The sequence below is a fragment of the Penicillium verrucosum genome, assembly GCF_028828655.1.
Source record: "Penicillium verrucosum strain IBT 35672 chromosome Unknown utg000004l_segment0_segment0, whole genome shotgun sequence".
Lineage (NCBI taxonomy): Eukaryota > Fungi > Ascomycota > Eurotiomycetes > Eurotiales > Aspergillaceae > Penicillium > Penicillium verrucosum.
This window is the reverse complement of record NW_026643213.1, coordinates 2,203,830-2,218,377: the sequence shown is the minus strand read 5'-3', so window position 1 is coordinate 2,218,377 and position 14,548 is coordinate 2,203,830. Positions and strand designations below refer to the sequence as shown.

Below are 14,548 nucleotides of genomic sequence, written 5' to 3'. Positions count from 1 at the left end.
CTTCCGCCCTACTGCGGTCGATAAATCTTCAAGCTTGAGGCTTGACATAAAACATGCTAGAGATATTCTATGTTCTATTGCAGGGTATCTATCTCGCACTGTAACCTGGTCCGAATAGCCCGTAGCGAGAATCTTGGCGATCCTGTTAGGCTAAGACGTCCTCCCGTTAAAGGGCGGAAGGCTAGATGCTTGGTTTTAGACAGGCGGAAATTAAAGCACCTGAATTACCTATCTAGGTAACCTAGGTAGGTATGCCATATTCTGGAGTATTCCCGAGGTCGGGTTCAACCCCCAAAGGGGATTAGACCACTGTGCCAGCAGAGATTTACTGTACATAAGGGGCTTCTTTCCCGAAGCATAAGATCTGAGATCGACTTAATTTGCCCCACTAAACGGCGTGGGTGTTGGAAGATATTCAACATTCGCAATGAAACAGAGCGACGAGGGCCGGCTTAGCACAACATATTCATATATAATAATGTACTCATAAGTGCCAAAAAAGGGAGCTGATTATCTTTTACTCCCAATTTACTGTGGTTCTTCCATAAACTTTTCAGTCTGGAAGAACGGTCACCCGGGAAGGCTAAGCCCTGACTTTTCCCAGTCACTCAATCGGTAAAACACCGGCTTCCCCACATCCTCGCCTGAACGGTTGTATAGCTCACCCTCTGTCTAGGCACAGACCCTTCGTTGAGGGCCCAGGTGAATAACCTTCGAGCCTATCAGCTTATGTGAAGTTTATCCAAATTTCCTTCTGCAAGTCCAGCTATTTATTGAACACGTAAAATGCGGAAGTGATCCTATATCTTTGTAATTTTCTCATCACTGGGATTAGAACCGAAATATACGGGGAAATAATTGAGGATATTTTTAAAATTCTTCATCGATAAGACCCTGCCGACTACATGTTGACGGGGAGAACGCAGAATGAGTGTAATCCAGCACTAAGGGAAATAAGTTTGGTCTCGAAGGCTGATAATCGGCTAAATAGTGGGCTAGTTAGGTGGCCGGAAATTAAGTGGCTGTATAAAAGCAAGCGCCACTCAAATCAAAGGACCATGACTCGCTAAAACGGTTTCCTATTTATGGGGCAAATAAAATAGGCATAGTGTTGAGCCATAAATAATACTAGACCTCGACACTAGTAGGCCGATCTGATAATATGAAGTTGTGCCAGCCAGTTAGCCGTTGGGAAAGTTTTCCCAGAACTCCCAGTCGTGCAAGTACCGGAACCCGATAGCTTGGAACCGGCAAATCCACCCTTGGCATAGGGTTAGACTGTGTTAGCTAGGGGACCCTTTTATTATATCCCTGCTAATGGCATCCAAAACCTCCACAACCTCGTGTGATTCGATTTGAGCTTCAAAGATTTTAATAGGCAGTCGACCACACCACAAGCTTGACCCTTAACGCCATGGTTGTTTATGCCGATGCGGCTCCGTCCCTAGCGGGCAGCGCTATCATGTTGACGATATTGGCCTTCATGACCTACGGCTTGCGGGTTTACTGCAGATTGACCCGCAAGTCATGGGGAATAGAAGATTGGATCATGACAATAGCACTTGTCAGTACCTCACAAGAAGAAATTTCCCATGGCTCGACTAACACTCTAAAGGTACCATTTGCCGTGCTTGCGGCGGGATGTATCGGGGGAGCCTTCAATGGAATTGGTGTCCATAATTCGACACTGGCAAAGCCTGGTAATGAAAAGTATTCGGCGGAGGGGATGAAGGTGAGCGCAGTTTAGGCCACATTGACTGACACAGCACTGACGAATCGACAAGTTCTTTCTTATATTTGAAGTCGGCTACTGTGCTGCCATCATTCCAATTAAGCTCAGCATCAGTTGGATGTTGATTCGAGTGGCGCAGGGGCGTAAGGCGTACCTCTATACACAATATGCCGTCATTGCTACATTCGTGACTATGAATATCATTGCGTTGATCTTTATTCTGATCAACTGCATCCCCATAGAGTGAGTCACAAGGACTATCCCCACAAAATGGTGTTGCTGACCACATCGCAGAGCTGCATGGAACGAGGAAGCCCTTAATAATGGAGGCTATTGCCAGCCCAGTTACGTCCTTGCCGATGTGTACTACGCGTGCACGGCTGTCAATATCCTTACCGACTGGGTGACGGCTTTCCTGTACGAACCTAAGACTCATCTATTTTGTGTGAAAGAGAAATGACTGACCCTACGGATAGACCGATACCTTTACTTTGGAACGTACAGATCAACCGCAACACCAAAATCTCGATCGTTGGCCTTATGGGCCTCGGTGTCTTGTGCGTGATTCTGCATTCCCCGTTCTTACTTTTCCTCATAGCTGACTTTTGATTCCTGCAGTGCATCGGTATCAGCATGCGTGCGCCTCAAGTACACTGTTGCCCTGACAAACCAAGTCGACTACCTCTACGGGGTCGCGAACGTGGTCATCTGGGGGTTCGCCGAAAATAGCGTCGGCATGATCGTTGGAAATGTGGCAACCCTCCGCCCGCTAATCCGCATCCTCCGCGATCGCAATACCTCGAACTACAATAATTACAACCGATCGCCTGGCTTCAACAATTCCAACCCTACCGGAAGGGCAAATTTCTCACGAAATTACGAGCTCCCCGAAATCGGGAAGGACCTCAACCATACGACCACTACCTCGGCGATTGATCACAACCGACGTGGAAGCGTGAGCGATGGAGACAGCCAGAAGGAGATTCTGGATAATGGCCAACGGCCCGGTGAAGCCGATATCGTGGTCAGTCGGCAGGTTATCGTTGCTTATAACTAGATCACTGGGTACGAAGGTTATTTCTATGTTTATATGTATGTAATTCCTATAGAGGAGCCCGTTATAATACGTCGAGGTATCTACAAAGTGTAGGTTAGAAAGTGAGGAGGGAGAGAGTTGATTGCTATGGAGGCACGATCTGCCGAATATCTACAAAGTGAGGTCTGAGGCACTAACATGGAACAAGGCCACCATCACAACATATTATCTAAGCAACCAATTCGGGTAAAAGGTACGAAAAAAAAGAATGGTGAGAAGCTAACTGCACCGTACAACATACTAGTTCTAGTGTGGTTCCCAGTGGGGAGTGGGGATTACGACCTAATATAAATACTACCACTGGACCGCGTGAGTGACAATAGGATATTCCGATCGTCGTGATGATTCCGATCGTCGTGATGATCTTTCTGAGTTTAGCCTAGTGGTTAATTTCCCAGGTGCCAAGGTCCTTTTAGGTAATTAGTCGACGACCTAATTTAGTATCACACACCCCTTAAGAACCAGCTATTGAACATATGAGGTCAAATATGTCTCGGCAGTTATTTGGCTGCAAGCGTGCTTCCCAGGTATTTGATACAAGATCCCCCAAGGTCGTACCGCGATGCCAGAAGTGAGCGTAGACCTCTCAATAGCCCACAAATAGGCCCAAGCCACCGTCCCACAGCCCAACCCGCAGTGGGTTATGGGCTTTGTCTTCAAAGCCCAGACCAACCCACAGCCCATTAATGGGCGCCTATTTCTCTGCATAAATATAATACTCTAAGACAGAAGATGACGATCATCTTCTCTCTCTTACTACCTAGCTCAGTGCCCTCCCCGACGAGCTCTTTGAGCATTAGACCACCTCATCGCTCTACTTTACGCCCGAGAGGAAAATATTTAATTGTCAGCTTAGAGGAGTCGCTCCTAGGGATGAACCGCTTATAGTGGAGCAGACGTCTATCCAAGATTCATTCGATCGTACGGGCCCGGATCTCGATGAGGAGGAAGCCACAAAGTGAAGGCGCTCGATGGATTTTACAATATAATCCCGCGAAGAGACCTTCGCCTACGGAAATCTTATCTAATACTTAGTTCTGTGAGGTTGACGTTGAGAGCGACTCGCCCAAGGTGTCTATAACCTAGTATCTCACGTTGTCTATGTCATCTAGGCCCTAAGGCTGCAATTCTGCCTCAACAAATACATACGCAGCTATGATGATGGTGCCTTTCCGACGCCATCAGGAGTGGATGATAGACCTGCCAACAACCAGGATCTCAAGAATCAAAAGTCAAGAGCCCATCTAGACAATGGGAGACAAAACGAAATAGATCGCCCAATTTGAATTCGTTGTGGAGAACATTTGTAGCTCGGTTCCCGTTAACGAAAAGAGAGCTGCGGTCTCGTATAGAAAAAGTATAGCAGCGGTGATCCTTTTGTACACCCGGATAATCCACTATGTGCCAAGACCACTTTAGTACCCGACATGACCGTTTTATTAGATAACTTCATAGGACTCTACATGGGTGACAGAACGGGATACCAAGGTATGTGAGAGTAACATAATGGCATTCGTACATTCACTAACGAGAGATCAGACAACTCAGCCCCAGCGGCAATATCACATGGTTCTTGTGCTGGGTCAACGTTCCACTCCAGATAGAGGATCAAAGGTCATTTGGGGCCCATCTGTTTTTATTTCTATGTCATGGAGGTTGGGGGCTTGCTCTGGCGCCAACATGCCCGAACTGAGGTCGGATCTTACAAGCAATGTGATCAGCTAGGAGAGTTATTCAATCTAACAGATGCAGATTTCCACTGAGCATTATCTCTGATTCTATATACCCTAGTAGAGGCATCAGTCCGCCGCACTGCGATTTTCTGCGCTTTAATTTCTAGGAACTTGCTGTACTTTGGCAGATCAGAAACTCATGTCTGCCTGTTGATCATATTATGTAGTCATAAATAATCCTGGATGCGAACCAGCGCAAGGCAATCTCCCTGGAAACCTAGAGCTGTAAAAGTCATATTGGAGTCCTCGTATCGCCCTCGATTTACCAGTTGAGATATTAAGTTGAAATTTATCGCATTAATCATGTGTTCCGGACAGCGCAGCTCGCCCAGGAAATACGGTATCTCATGTCTACCTCCAATTGGTAAGAAGGGAGAACCTAACATAAGCATGATCTTCGAGACAATATAGCGGTAAGTTTAACTCCCGGACTAAGTTGTGTAGCTAAGGGATAGAACTAATAGGTTATGTGGTAGTTTCTCTCTAGCTTAGTTTTAATCTAGGCAAGATTTTGGATAATATCTAATAATGACGTTTACTGTATGTACATTTTTAACGTGATGAGCATAGGGTCAGCTGGAACAGGAAGCCAACGACCCGCGAGTCCATATACATATTCACCACCTAACTTACGTGTTATATGCAGGGTGGCTCATCATCTGTCCAAGGATCCGTGACCGACCAATCAGCTAAATCGCGGTCCGAGCCGGCACCTAAACGTTGAACTTACCTACCTTTGTAAGTATAGAGCACAACAACAATATTTACCATCTCCACTTATATGAACCATTAGAAAAATAGAAAAATACTGAAACAAGCTGGACATAGTAGACAACCGATTTGGCAACCTTTTAACACATACAGGTCCGCACGCATTAGCCTATAATAATCCATTTTTACCGAAGCAAGAGGTCACACTTAAGTTTCAGGGTTTCTATTCGATGTTACACTGCATCGTCCTCTACGTCATGCACCATTACCTGTAATCAGAAGGCAGAAACACACTTGCGAACCTGGAACCTTTCGTATATAGACCTATATAATGTCACGTCCTTTTTATCTTACTATACTTTTCAACACACTGAGTTTACCCAACAGCAATCATGGTTTTCTACGCCTATGCCAAAAATGTGAGCAACGTACGCCCTGGCCATAAAGATCTATTCTAACCAGTTGAATGAAGATGCGAGATGAGGAAGAATGGCGCTACGTTATTGTTGCTACGAACATGGAGGTGCTTGATGAATGGTACCGAACCCTACAGGAGAGGCTTCCTGCTGGCGCTATAGGTCGACAGGCCCCTGATTTCTATCTGCATGACCACTCAAAGGTCGACCTCGGAAGGACTACCAAAGTACCAAAGTAGGAAAAGAGACTCCTGAGTTCGATGATCGGGTTAAATTCACGTGGCTACCGAGGGTGGACGGGAGGAACTATGTCACATTTTACAACAAGCATGTTGTTGACCATATTAGTGGCAATTCGTACGTCGGTTTATATTAACTAGCACCATCATACTCTCTATCCCACCACTGATTACTCTATAGGTTTTTCATCCGTTCAAAGAGCAACCCCAGCGTGTTCTGGTATGCAGAGAACGATAAGATACGTGCTGGACAGCAAGGTCGCACTAGATTCCGAATTACTGGGAGAGACTTGGAAGGGAGTGCCGTTATGATCAACGGAGATCCAATTTCTATCACTCCTGTCCATGACTGGAACCGATCTGTGTGTGTTCAACACAATGGGGATTTGGGCCTTGGACATAGAAGTCACGACTTCAAACTTGCTGATCTCAAGAATGGCTTTTTGTCTTCTGGCTTGGGATTTGACACCAAAGTAACCAAAGTCAATCATGATGGTGAAGAGTGGGAGCTTGTATCCTAGTGGGGTTGATTATCTGGGTGGCAATATCTAGTTTTTATACCGTTTTTACCTCTGCCCTAGTGGTGGTCTTTTTCCCCCTCTACCTACGAGGGGGTTTTTTTCCCTCCTCTCTAATGTGAATGCAGGGGCAGACGCTTTGACTAGTTGGTATCAATGGAATTTCTCATCCTACATTATATGGCTTTCAGAGATAGGATCTGTAAGCGTGAACTCATCTCGGATAGAATAGAAAGTCGTCGATGGGTAACGTACTGGCCGGATTGTTGGACTGTACCCTACCTCGTGGTGACACGGTAGTGCTTTAGTGTCGGAGTAGATGCATTGGCATACCGGAGGATCTATTGATCCCATATAATGAATATGACAATGATGGGAAGTGCTCCTGGGTTATTCACTTGAAACCGCATAGCCATCCATGTTGGCTCCGTAGCAGCTGGAAGGGTAGAAATTGTGTCCAATATCGGTGGCCTGTTGAAGTTGATAACCCTAGATTATTATTTTACTCCACAAATATAAGCTCGATGGATTTGGTTTTTATTGTATTAAATAGAGAATTAGTAGTTTATCTAATAGAAGAAGGTTTTGTATTTTTAAGAGTAGGTTTTGTGGTACAATCTAGTCTGAAAACGAATGATCTCTACGATATCAAATTGATCAATTTCTACGTACTCGCTAGCTACACCGAGGTATAGAAACGACTTTAGCTTCGGGGAGTCGGTAAGCGGTGGTAAGTGGTAGTCGGTAAGCGGTAGACGGCAACCGGCAGCGGGATAGGTAGGTAACTAGTTAGGGCTTTTTAGTAACTAACTAGTTAGCAACAGCTAACTAAATGGAACGGGATCAGACTCAACAACGGTATTACCTCGGCGATGATTTACCTTAAGGTAACGTAGAGTAGAGGTCACAATTCTCTATTTTATACTTATCTTAATAAAGTGAGATGGCAAAGAAGTTGTCAAGTTGGTCAAAGAGTTCGTCCGGCACTAGTTAGTTATTCCGTGCCGAAAGCTTTACAATACACTATGCAGTCAGGATTCAGGCAACATTAGGCCAAAATAAGGCACTAAGGCCGCAATGCATTGCATTAAATCCAAAAGTAACCCTAGTCCCTATGTTGTATGCCCCTGCGTAGTATCAGGTGTTCCGACAGCCGTGAACCATCAAATTGTTCTGGGGCACTAGATGTCCATAGCAAGTTTGAATATCCTTGCTGCGAGCCGTTTTGTTCTTTCTACATTATATAAAATTCAAGTCAACATTCTCCTAGGTCCTTTCCTGTGTACTCACTGAAGTTATTGCAGGGTACTCAACATTGAGACATCTCAACCAATTAAATACTAACTAGTTAGTTAATATAATATATTTGGCGCACTAACTCACCGAGAGCCTTGGAAGGTTCCTGATGACCTCGGGAGCCCTGGAGATTACCAACTTTTAGTAATGCGGATCCCCAAAACCATAAGTTTATTCTTAACTAACCTTACACAGACTACACAAGTGTACTAACTGACTAACTGACTAACTAGTTAAAGAATTAAAGAAAATTGATTAAGTAAACATTACCAATACTTATTCATTCGGAAAGGAAACCTTGGAAATCCAGTATCAAGATAATGCAAATCCAATCTACAAGCTTATTATAAATATTGTCTTTTCCTGTCTGAAGATAGTATTATACATTTCCAATCGTATATATTAATCATATTACTTGATCTATTCATTGCTATTCCTTTTGTTTGGTCTCATCCTACGCATTCTTCTGAATCTTCTCAATCCTTCCGACATTTCTCCCTCCCGTCTCTCTTTTTACACCAAATGTCCTCTCAGGTCCACGTCGTCATCGTCGGGGCATCTTTCGCCGGTATTCCGATCGCTCATTCCCTTCTGAAAGATATTCCAACTGTCAAAGTCACCCTGATCAATCCATCACCAACCTTTTACTTTGCCATTGCTGCCCCCCGACTTCTGGCGAAGCGAAATGCCTTCAAACCTGAACAGTACCTTCTTCCAATCGAAAGAGAGTTCAGCCGGTACCGACCGAAATCATTTGAATTTGTCCAAGGCCGCGCCTCAGCAATCGACGTCTCGGCAAAAACAATCACCCTTGATACCACCAGGAACATCCACTTTGATTACCTCGTGATTGCATCCGGCAGCACAACTGCCTCAACCAGTCAGACACATGCCATCTCTATCCCATTCAAGCAGTCCAACTCCGATGACATGAATAGCGTGATTCAAAATGCACAAGACTCCATCAGTAGGGCCGAAAGCATTGTCATTGCCGGTGCCGGACCCATTGGGGTTGAACTTGCGGGAGAAATAGCAGAGGCCGCTCAACAGAGTGGTAGGAAAGTGAACATCACTCTTGTATCAGCCTCTTATCGCATCCTGCCGATGCTGAAGCCTGCAGGCAGCGCTACGGCCGAAAAGCTTCTTACCGAGTTGGGAGTTGAAATCGTGAAAAATCAAAAAGTCTCCAGAGCCGTGCAAAGCGGGGAGTCCCACTCGTGGGCAGTGACGCTTGACGAGGGACGAAAATTGGATGTCGACTTATACATCCCCACAACCGGTGTCTTGCCGAACAACGATTTCATCCCTGCGAACCTCTTGGACGAGAATGGCTGGGTGATGGTCGACAAAGGGCTTCGAGTCAAGTCACCGAGCGGGTCAGCAGATCGATTGCCAATTTTTGCAGCGGGCGATATCACCAACAACTCCATGCGGTTATCCTTCAAAGCACAGGAGCAGGCAGCGGTTGTTGCTGCTAACCTGAAGGCGGAAATTGTTGGCCAAGGGAAGAGTAAAGTATACTCCCAAGGTGATAAGGTTATGATGGTGGTGCCAGTTGGTTCAACGGGCGGTACCGGGTTGATTATGGGTTGGACGCCTTGGAGTGCAATGGTTAAGATGGTTAAGGGAAAGGACTTCCTAATTTCCAAGGCCAATCCGGCAATTTCTGCGAAGTGAAATAATTGTTCATTTGTTTCCAATTTTTATATCGTACAAACATGTTATAGGAGAATAATACAATAATGGCTTATTACTTGGAGTGTCTTGGTCACGTACAGAATCTTTCACCGGTGCTCAATGTTGTATAGATCGGTGCCCACTGGATTTGGAATATGTATGTGCTTACTAATACTGTCGTGATTAGGTAACCTTCGGTGGAACCTCGGAAGACCTCGCGGGACCCACATTATCCCCAGATCGTCCCGGAGATGTTCCTATCTCCCGTCATAACAATGGCGTGCCGTTAACCTGCGCTTGTGAATTGATGATGTTGGCCTCCTGATATACCGCCCTTCTAGAGGTCAGAGTCTCCAGCTTTTTAGGGCTCACTCTGATATTCGATGGAGCGGCACCCTAGCGTTGTGCGACCGGGGGCTGATTAGAGATGAGGTGAGAATCCAGGCACCTCTACGCAATTGACACATTGAAACTTTCAGCTGATCTTCAGCCTAATATTATCGGGCGGAACACTCAGTCTCTTGGCACTGCATATATCCACTAGCTGAGGCAACCACACTCCCTGTGATAAGAGGCAACGGTAGCAAATTACTCGAGCGGAGAAGAAATCATGACTATTCTCCTTGACAAAAGCGGAGCCAACGTTCCTATCACAGAGGATGTGGTCAAAGAGGCGGTGAGGAATTATTAGGTCGCTGATAAGCTGACGACGGTTCTCCTCGACAGACGCGGAGCCAATATCCCGATCACAGACGACGTGATGAAAACCGCGACAGAGAACGAGAACTGCGGGGATAGACTCATGGCGATTCTCCTCCGCCAAAGAGCCGCTGTCCTTGCAACACAGGATGTGGATGAGACAGCGGTAGGGAATCATTCCAGCATTGCTTTCAATCAAAACGCGAGGTTGATACAGGGCGAGTCTGAGATTACTCTACCATTAATTCCGCGAGGAATTGAGGTGCCTACTACAGATCAAACCGAGCCTCCGTGAGAAAGCTTTCAGGGATAGCTACGTGCCTTCTACCCTTTTCAATCGACTGACTATTTTCCTCCTTCGACAGTCACTGTTTCGTTGGATTCGGGCGACATTATTCTAGTTCACTCCATTCACACCAATGGCCGCGCCGATGGCTCATGGATATCAGGCCCATGGATTATTGCGAGAAGTATAATGAACTACATATGCGCCCCCTCCTCAAGGCTTTAGTCGATTTATAGGCCACCATGCCAAGAATATCGGGTTCATCATTCGGAGGCTTTGGAAACAAAGATATAATACGAGGTCCCAACTCTGGTGTCTGTAAGTCCCTTGTGAGCAAGTAAAGACTTACGACAGAACAGAACTGGTTGCTCTGCAGGAAAAGTCCGAATGTCTTATTCCGGAAGCCCTGCTGGTGAAGCAGTACGATGTAATTCGGAGGGTCCGCAAGGCCGGCCTTGGTTTCGGACCTTTTATCACTATTTATTACCACCAAGCAGGTCCAAGTGTTCGTTAATGGAGAGCATTCCGAGGAAGATGTGGAGGATATTCTGGACGAGATATCTATCAATCCGTCAAGATCGTCACTGGCGGCGTGCAAATTTCTTGATGCATTGGATGAGGAGGTCAATGGGATCGTCGGCCTGAGCAGGGCCCTGATCGAAATGTCTGTCTCTGGTTCTTTTGCTGCTATGCATGCCCAGAGCCTTGCGTATGGCCGCCTGCAACCACGTCCAGTGGATTTGGGCCTTTTGTTGGTTTCAACGACGCAGGTGCTGGTCAAAACCTATAACTGCCAAGCGACTGGATTAAATATGCAAGCGCACTGTAGTTGCCTGGTTTTGATGGAGTTGCCTGGTTTTGATGGCGCCGGCTCTGAACTTCAATTGTCCCTTCCCTTCCAGACAATCGGGCGGATTCACAGGTCCCCAAGGCAGGACTTCACAAAAAGTCCAAAAAGCCACGAAGAACAACCTCTTTTTGGTACTAGCCTTGGTCTCCGGGATTTTGTTCCTATACATCATTGCTAGGAAGAGCGGAAGCTTTGAGCTTTTCTTTTATTCTAAACTCCATTCTCGTGTATCATAGCCTATCTCATATGACAGGCTCTAGACGATCAGTTTACATCATTGATTTATCACCAGCAAGTAGTTCATTTCCGAATCCTTCGTATGATAGCTTAGAATAAGACTAGGACTAGGAATATATTGGGGTTAATTAGGCGAAGAAGACCAGGCAAATTGGTATGAGATGCTCAGATTAGTGAACTAATGCCATATACCGATCAACCAGCCGTAGTGAAAATAACTCAACTTTTATGCCAACAAGCTTGCAGTCCATGGCTACCATTTCCTTCAATTGCTTACTGTCACAGCCCTGGGAGTCGGGCACAAGTAGACCACCTAGGTATAACATCTGTTAGAACCTTAGACCGAACTAGTTATATATATCACTCCACAACCAAGTTCAAAACACATGTATAACACAATATTAAGCCAACAAACCAAATCTAGACCATCGTAGAATTATGACCCATCACCACGATAACATCTCACTAGACATGCAGAACACACCGCATTAGCGTCCCAACCTATATTGTATCCACATGGAGTAAAGTACGTACATCAATTCCGAAAAGTCGGTGACAAGCACCCAAAATGAGGGGTTATGTCAAAGCCAAACAAGACATCCAAAAACCTGATTTAAGTGCTGCACAACAATATCGCACGGATTATCATCAACGAACAGCTCATCGAGACGGACACCGCTAGTTCTAGGGATAACTGCTTGTCGACACGAGGTAGTGTGTTACACGCACTCACTCGAAAAATGTTAAAAAAAAAGGAAAATGGTTTGTTGATTTGTTGTTACACCAGAATCGAGAAGAGAGAACACATGTGTCTGGTCTGGTTTACCCCTCGTTTGGACTTGGATTTGATTTGATTTGATTCGGTCTGGTCCTGTCTACATACAACATAGTACATGATTTGACAGACAGGTCTGCAATATCAAGACCCTTATCCTTACACCATGTACCAATGGGAACATACAAGTCTACATATGTAGTGGCGAGATGTGGGTTCTGCGACTAGACTGGACCGGAGTGGACTTAAGTTAACATTTGACTGTGTACGGCGGGTGTGTATCAAATTTGACTGGAATGATTGCCTGACAGTGGCGATCCACGTTGGTCATTTTGGTTTGCAGTATGTACATGCATACATGTATGAAACCAAGCATACTAACTAGATGTATCTGTATAAATGGTCTGATATAGGTGTTGTGCAGATAAGTTTAATTGCGGTTACTTGAGTTTAACGATACAGCTGAGTATATAAGATTGAGGTGGTAAATCCGAAAGCTAGTGTTGATGTCCATTGAATCCAAATAGGCAATCATTCAGATTAAAGAGCTGACCCTGATTTTAGTCAAGAGTCAGTGGGCTCAACCTATGTTAAGCCAGAAATCCTCGCCCGGAAAACGCTTGTAAGGGTCTACAGTATTGACAAAGGCCCAATCAAAGACTGGCGAAATACAGAGGTAGAACATGAGATGTAACGAGAGCTTGGTAGGACATAAAATGCCCGGGTGGAGAGGAAATGAAGGAACATGAGAGTGAAGATAGAATGATGCAGTCAAAGCCAAAACAAGAACAAAGTTGTAAAGCGAAGAGGGTATAGGTATAGATATGTATGTGATCGTGAGATGTCATGAGATGAGTAGTGAGTGCTGAAAAACAATAAAAAAAAAAAAAAAAACAAGAAATGTCAAGGTAGTTTTAGCAGGGCAAAAGCCAAACCTCAAACCCATGGATCAGACTGCACATAAGTATGTGGGTTGACAGGCCCAACCAGCTTGATCTGAGCTTTCAACTGCTCTCTTCTGCGATCATCTTTCGACTCCGCAATCTTCTTCTTCGCACCCAGGAACACCCCTCGGGTATTATGCAGGGACTGCTTGCTCGGCGGAGACAAAGAAGGGCTGGCCTTTGCATAAGATAAGTCGGGGGCCGAAGATGAAGATGGGTCTGCAGCGGAGTCGGGCGAAAACTTATATCTCGGGAACTGAACGTTCCGCTTCTTGGATTTGGGCGCTTCCCAGATCACCGGGCCGTGTTTCTGGTACGGGGATAGCGGAACCGCTAGTTGTTTCGGCCGGGGAGTTGTAGGCGTGGAGATCGAAGTAGGTGATGTTGGGGAGATCGGTGTTTGAAGATGGAACTTGTGATTGGTATAGTCATACTCGCTACTCGAGGATGTATCCACGGAGGTAACTCGGACAGCGACATTCGTATCCAAGGCCAAAGAGGAGAGCTGTGGTGTCGGCGTTGTTGTGCCGAGTGTACCTCCTACATCATTGAGATGGTGGTCCATGGGAGCTGTCGCTGGGCGGGGAATTTCCTTGGATTTATTATTATCTGCCGTCGAGTCGCGCGAGAGAGTGCGGTGGACGTAAGTCTTGATCGAGTCGCGCACTCCGCCGAGACCACCGCGGTCGAGCGAATGCCAGCGGTATTTGCCCTTGGCGAAATCCAATGGGTTTCCCATTTTGCGGGGTTTGTTGTTCGGGGTAACCAGATTCGGACTGATGCGGCCACTGGCCTGTAGAGCGGAAGGCGCCAACTCGGGGAAATAATCCCACTTTTTCTCGCGGAAATAGTGATTTGTGCCTGTGCGATTTTGGGTCCAATACGATGGACGCCCGTGCTGTGTATCAGAAAATGAAGAGGAAACTGATACTGAGGGCTCAACAATCAATGGCCGGATATTGAGATTGGTCGAGTCCGTGCGTTTGTGTGGAGGTTGCGGGGATAGTCTCAGAAGTTGATCGGCGGATGGAGCCGGGTGATCGACTAAGTCGTCGAAGTCGGAGCCCGAACTGACGAAGATGGGATAACTATCTGCTGAGTGGCGGGGTTCACTTCCAGTGATGCTATCAAGTGTACTTTCGGTGTCGCTGTCGCTGTCGCTGGAGTCACTCCACATAGCCGAGCATTCTGGTTCTTCGGAGAGGGGTTTTGCGGGGAGTGGTTTATTGAGAAAGAGATCGGAGCGTGTTGAAAATTGAGGTGATAGTGGTGAGAGTGGTGGGATTACTCGCTCGAGTCCTTCTAGTGAACGAGATGGTCGGACGGGAGGTGCCATTCG

The 14,548-nt window shown here is 46.0% G+C and overlaps 5 protein-coding genes across 5 annotated transcripts; 4 read left to right on the top strand and 1 right to left on the bottom strand.

The window, feature by feature from the left end:
- Positions 1 to 1,414: 1,414 nt before the first annotated feature.
- On the top strand, positions 1,415 to 2,789 carry N7516_010226 (uncharacterized protein; the record flags this gene model as incomplete). The annotated part of the gene is made up of 5 exons (XM_057222945.1): positions 1,415 to 1,732; positions 1,785 to 1,975; positions 2,027 to 2,149; positions 2,209 to 2,289; positions 2,351 to 2,789. 5 exons carry the CDS (start codon positions 1,415 to 1,417, stop codon positions 2,787 to 2,789), a joined length of 1,152 nt encoding a protein of 383 aa, XP_057070166.1.
- A 2,875-nt stretch (positions 2,790 to 5,664) lies between these two features.
- Positions 5,665 to 6,448, top strand: N7516_010225 (uncharacterized protein; the record flags this gene model as incomplete). Its single annotated transcript, XM_057222944.1, has 4 exons — positions 5,665 to 5,700; positions 5,745 to 5,850; positions 5,892 to 6,045; positions 6,109 to 6,448. The coding sequence occupies 4 exons, from the start codon at positions 5,665 to 5,667 to the stop codon at positions 6,446 to 6,448; spliced, it is 636 nt and encodes a 211-aa protein (XP_057070165.1).
- Positions 6,449 to 8,263: 1,815 nt separating this feature from the next.
- Positions 8,264 to 9,418, top strand: N7516_010224 (NAD(P)/FAD-dependent oxidoreductase; the record flags this gene model as incomplete). The annotated part of the gene is made up of 1 exon (XM_057222943.1): positions 8,264 to 9,418. One exon carries the CDS (start codon positions 8,264 to 8,266, stop codon positions 9,416 to 9,418), a length of 1,155 nt encoding a protein of 384 aa, XP_057070164.1.
- A 610-nt stretch (positions 9,419 to 10,028) lies between these two features.
- On the top strand, positions 10,029 to 10,412 carry N7516_010223 (uncharacterized protein; the record flags this gene model as incomplete). The annotated part of the gene is given in 2 exon segments (XM_057222942.1): positions 10,029 to 10,094; positions 10,110 to 10,412. The coding sequence occupies 2 exon segments, from the start codon at positions 10,029 to 10,031 to the stop codon at positions 10,410 to 10,412; spliced, it is 369 nt and encodes a 122-aa protein (XP_057070163.1).
- A 2,789-nt stretch (positions 10,413 to 13,201) lies between these two features.
- On the bottom strand, positions 13,202 to 14,545 carry N7516_010222 (uncharacterized protein; the record flags this gene model as incomplete). Its single annotated transcript, XM_057222941.1, has 1 exon — positions 13,202 to 14,545. One exon carries the CDS (start codon positions 14,543 to 14,545, stop codon positions 13,202 to 13,204), a length of 1,344 nt encoding a protein of 447 aa, XP_057070162.1.
- Positions 14,546 to 14,548: the final 3 nt, after the last annotated feature.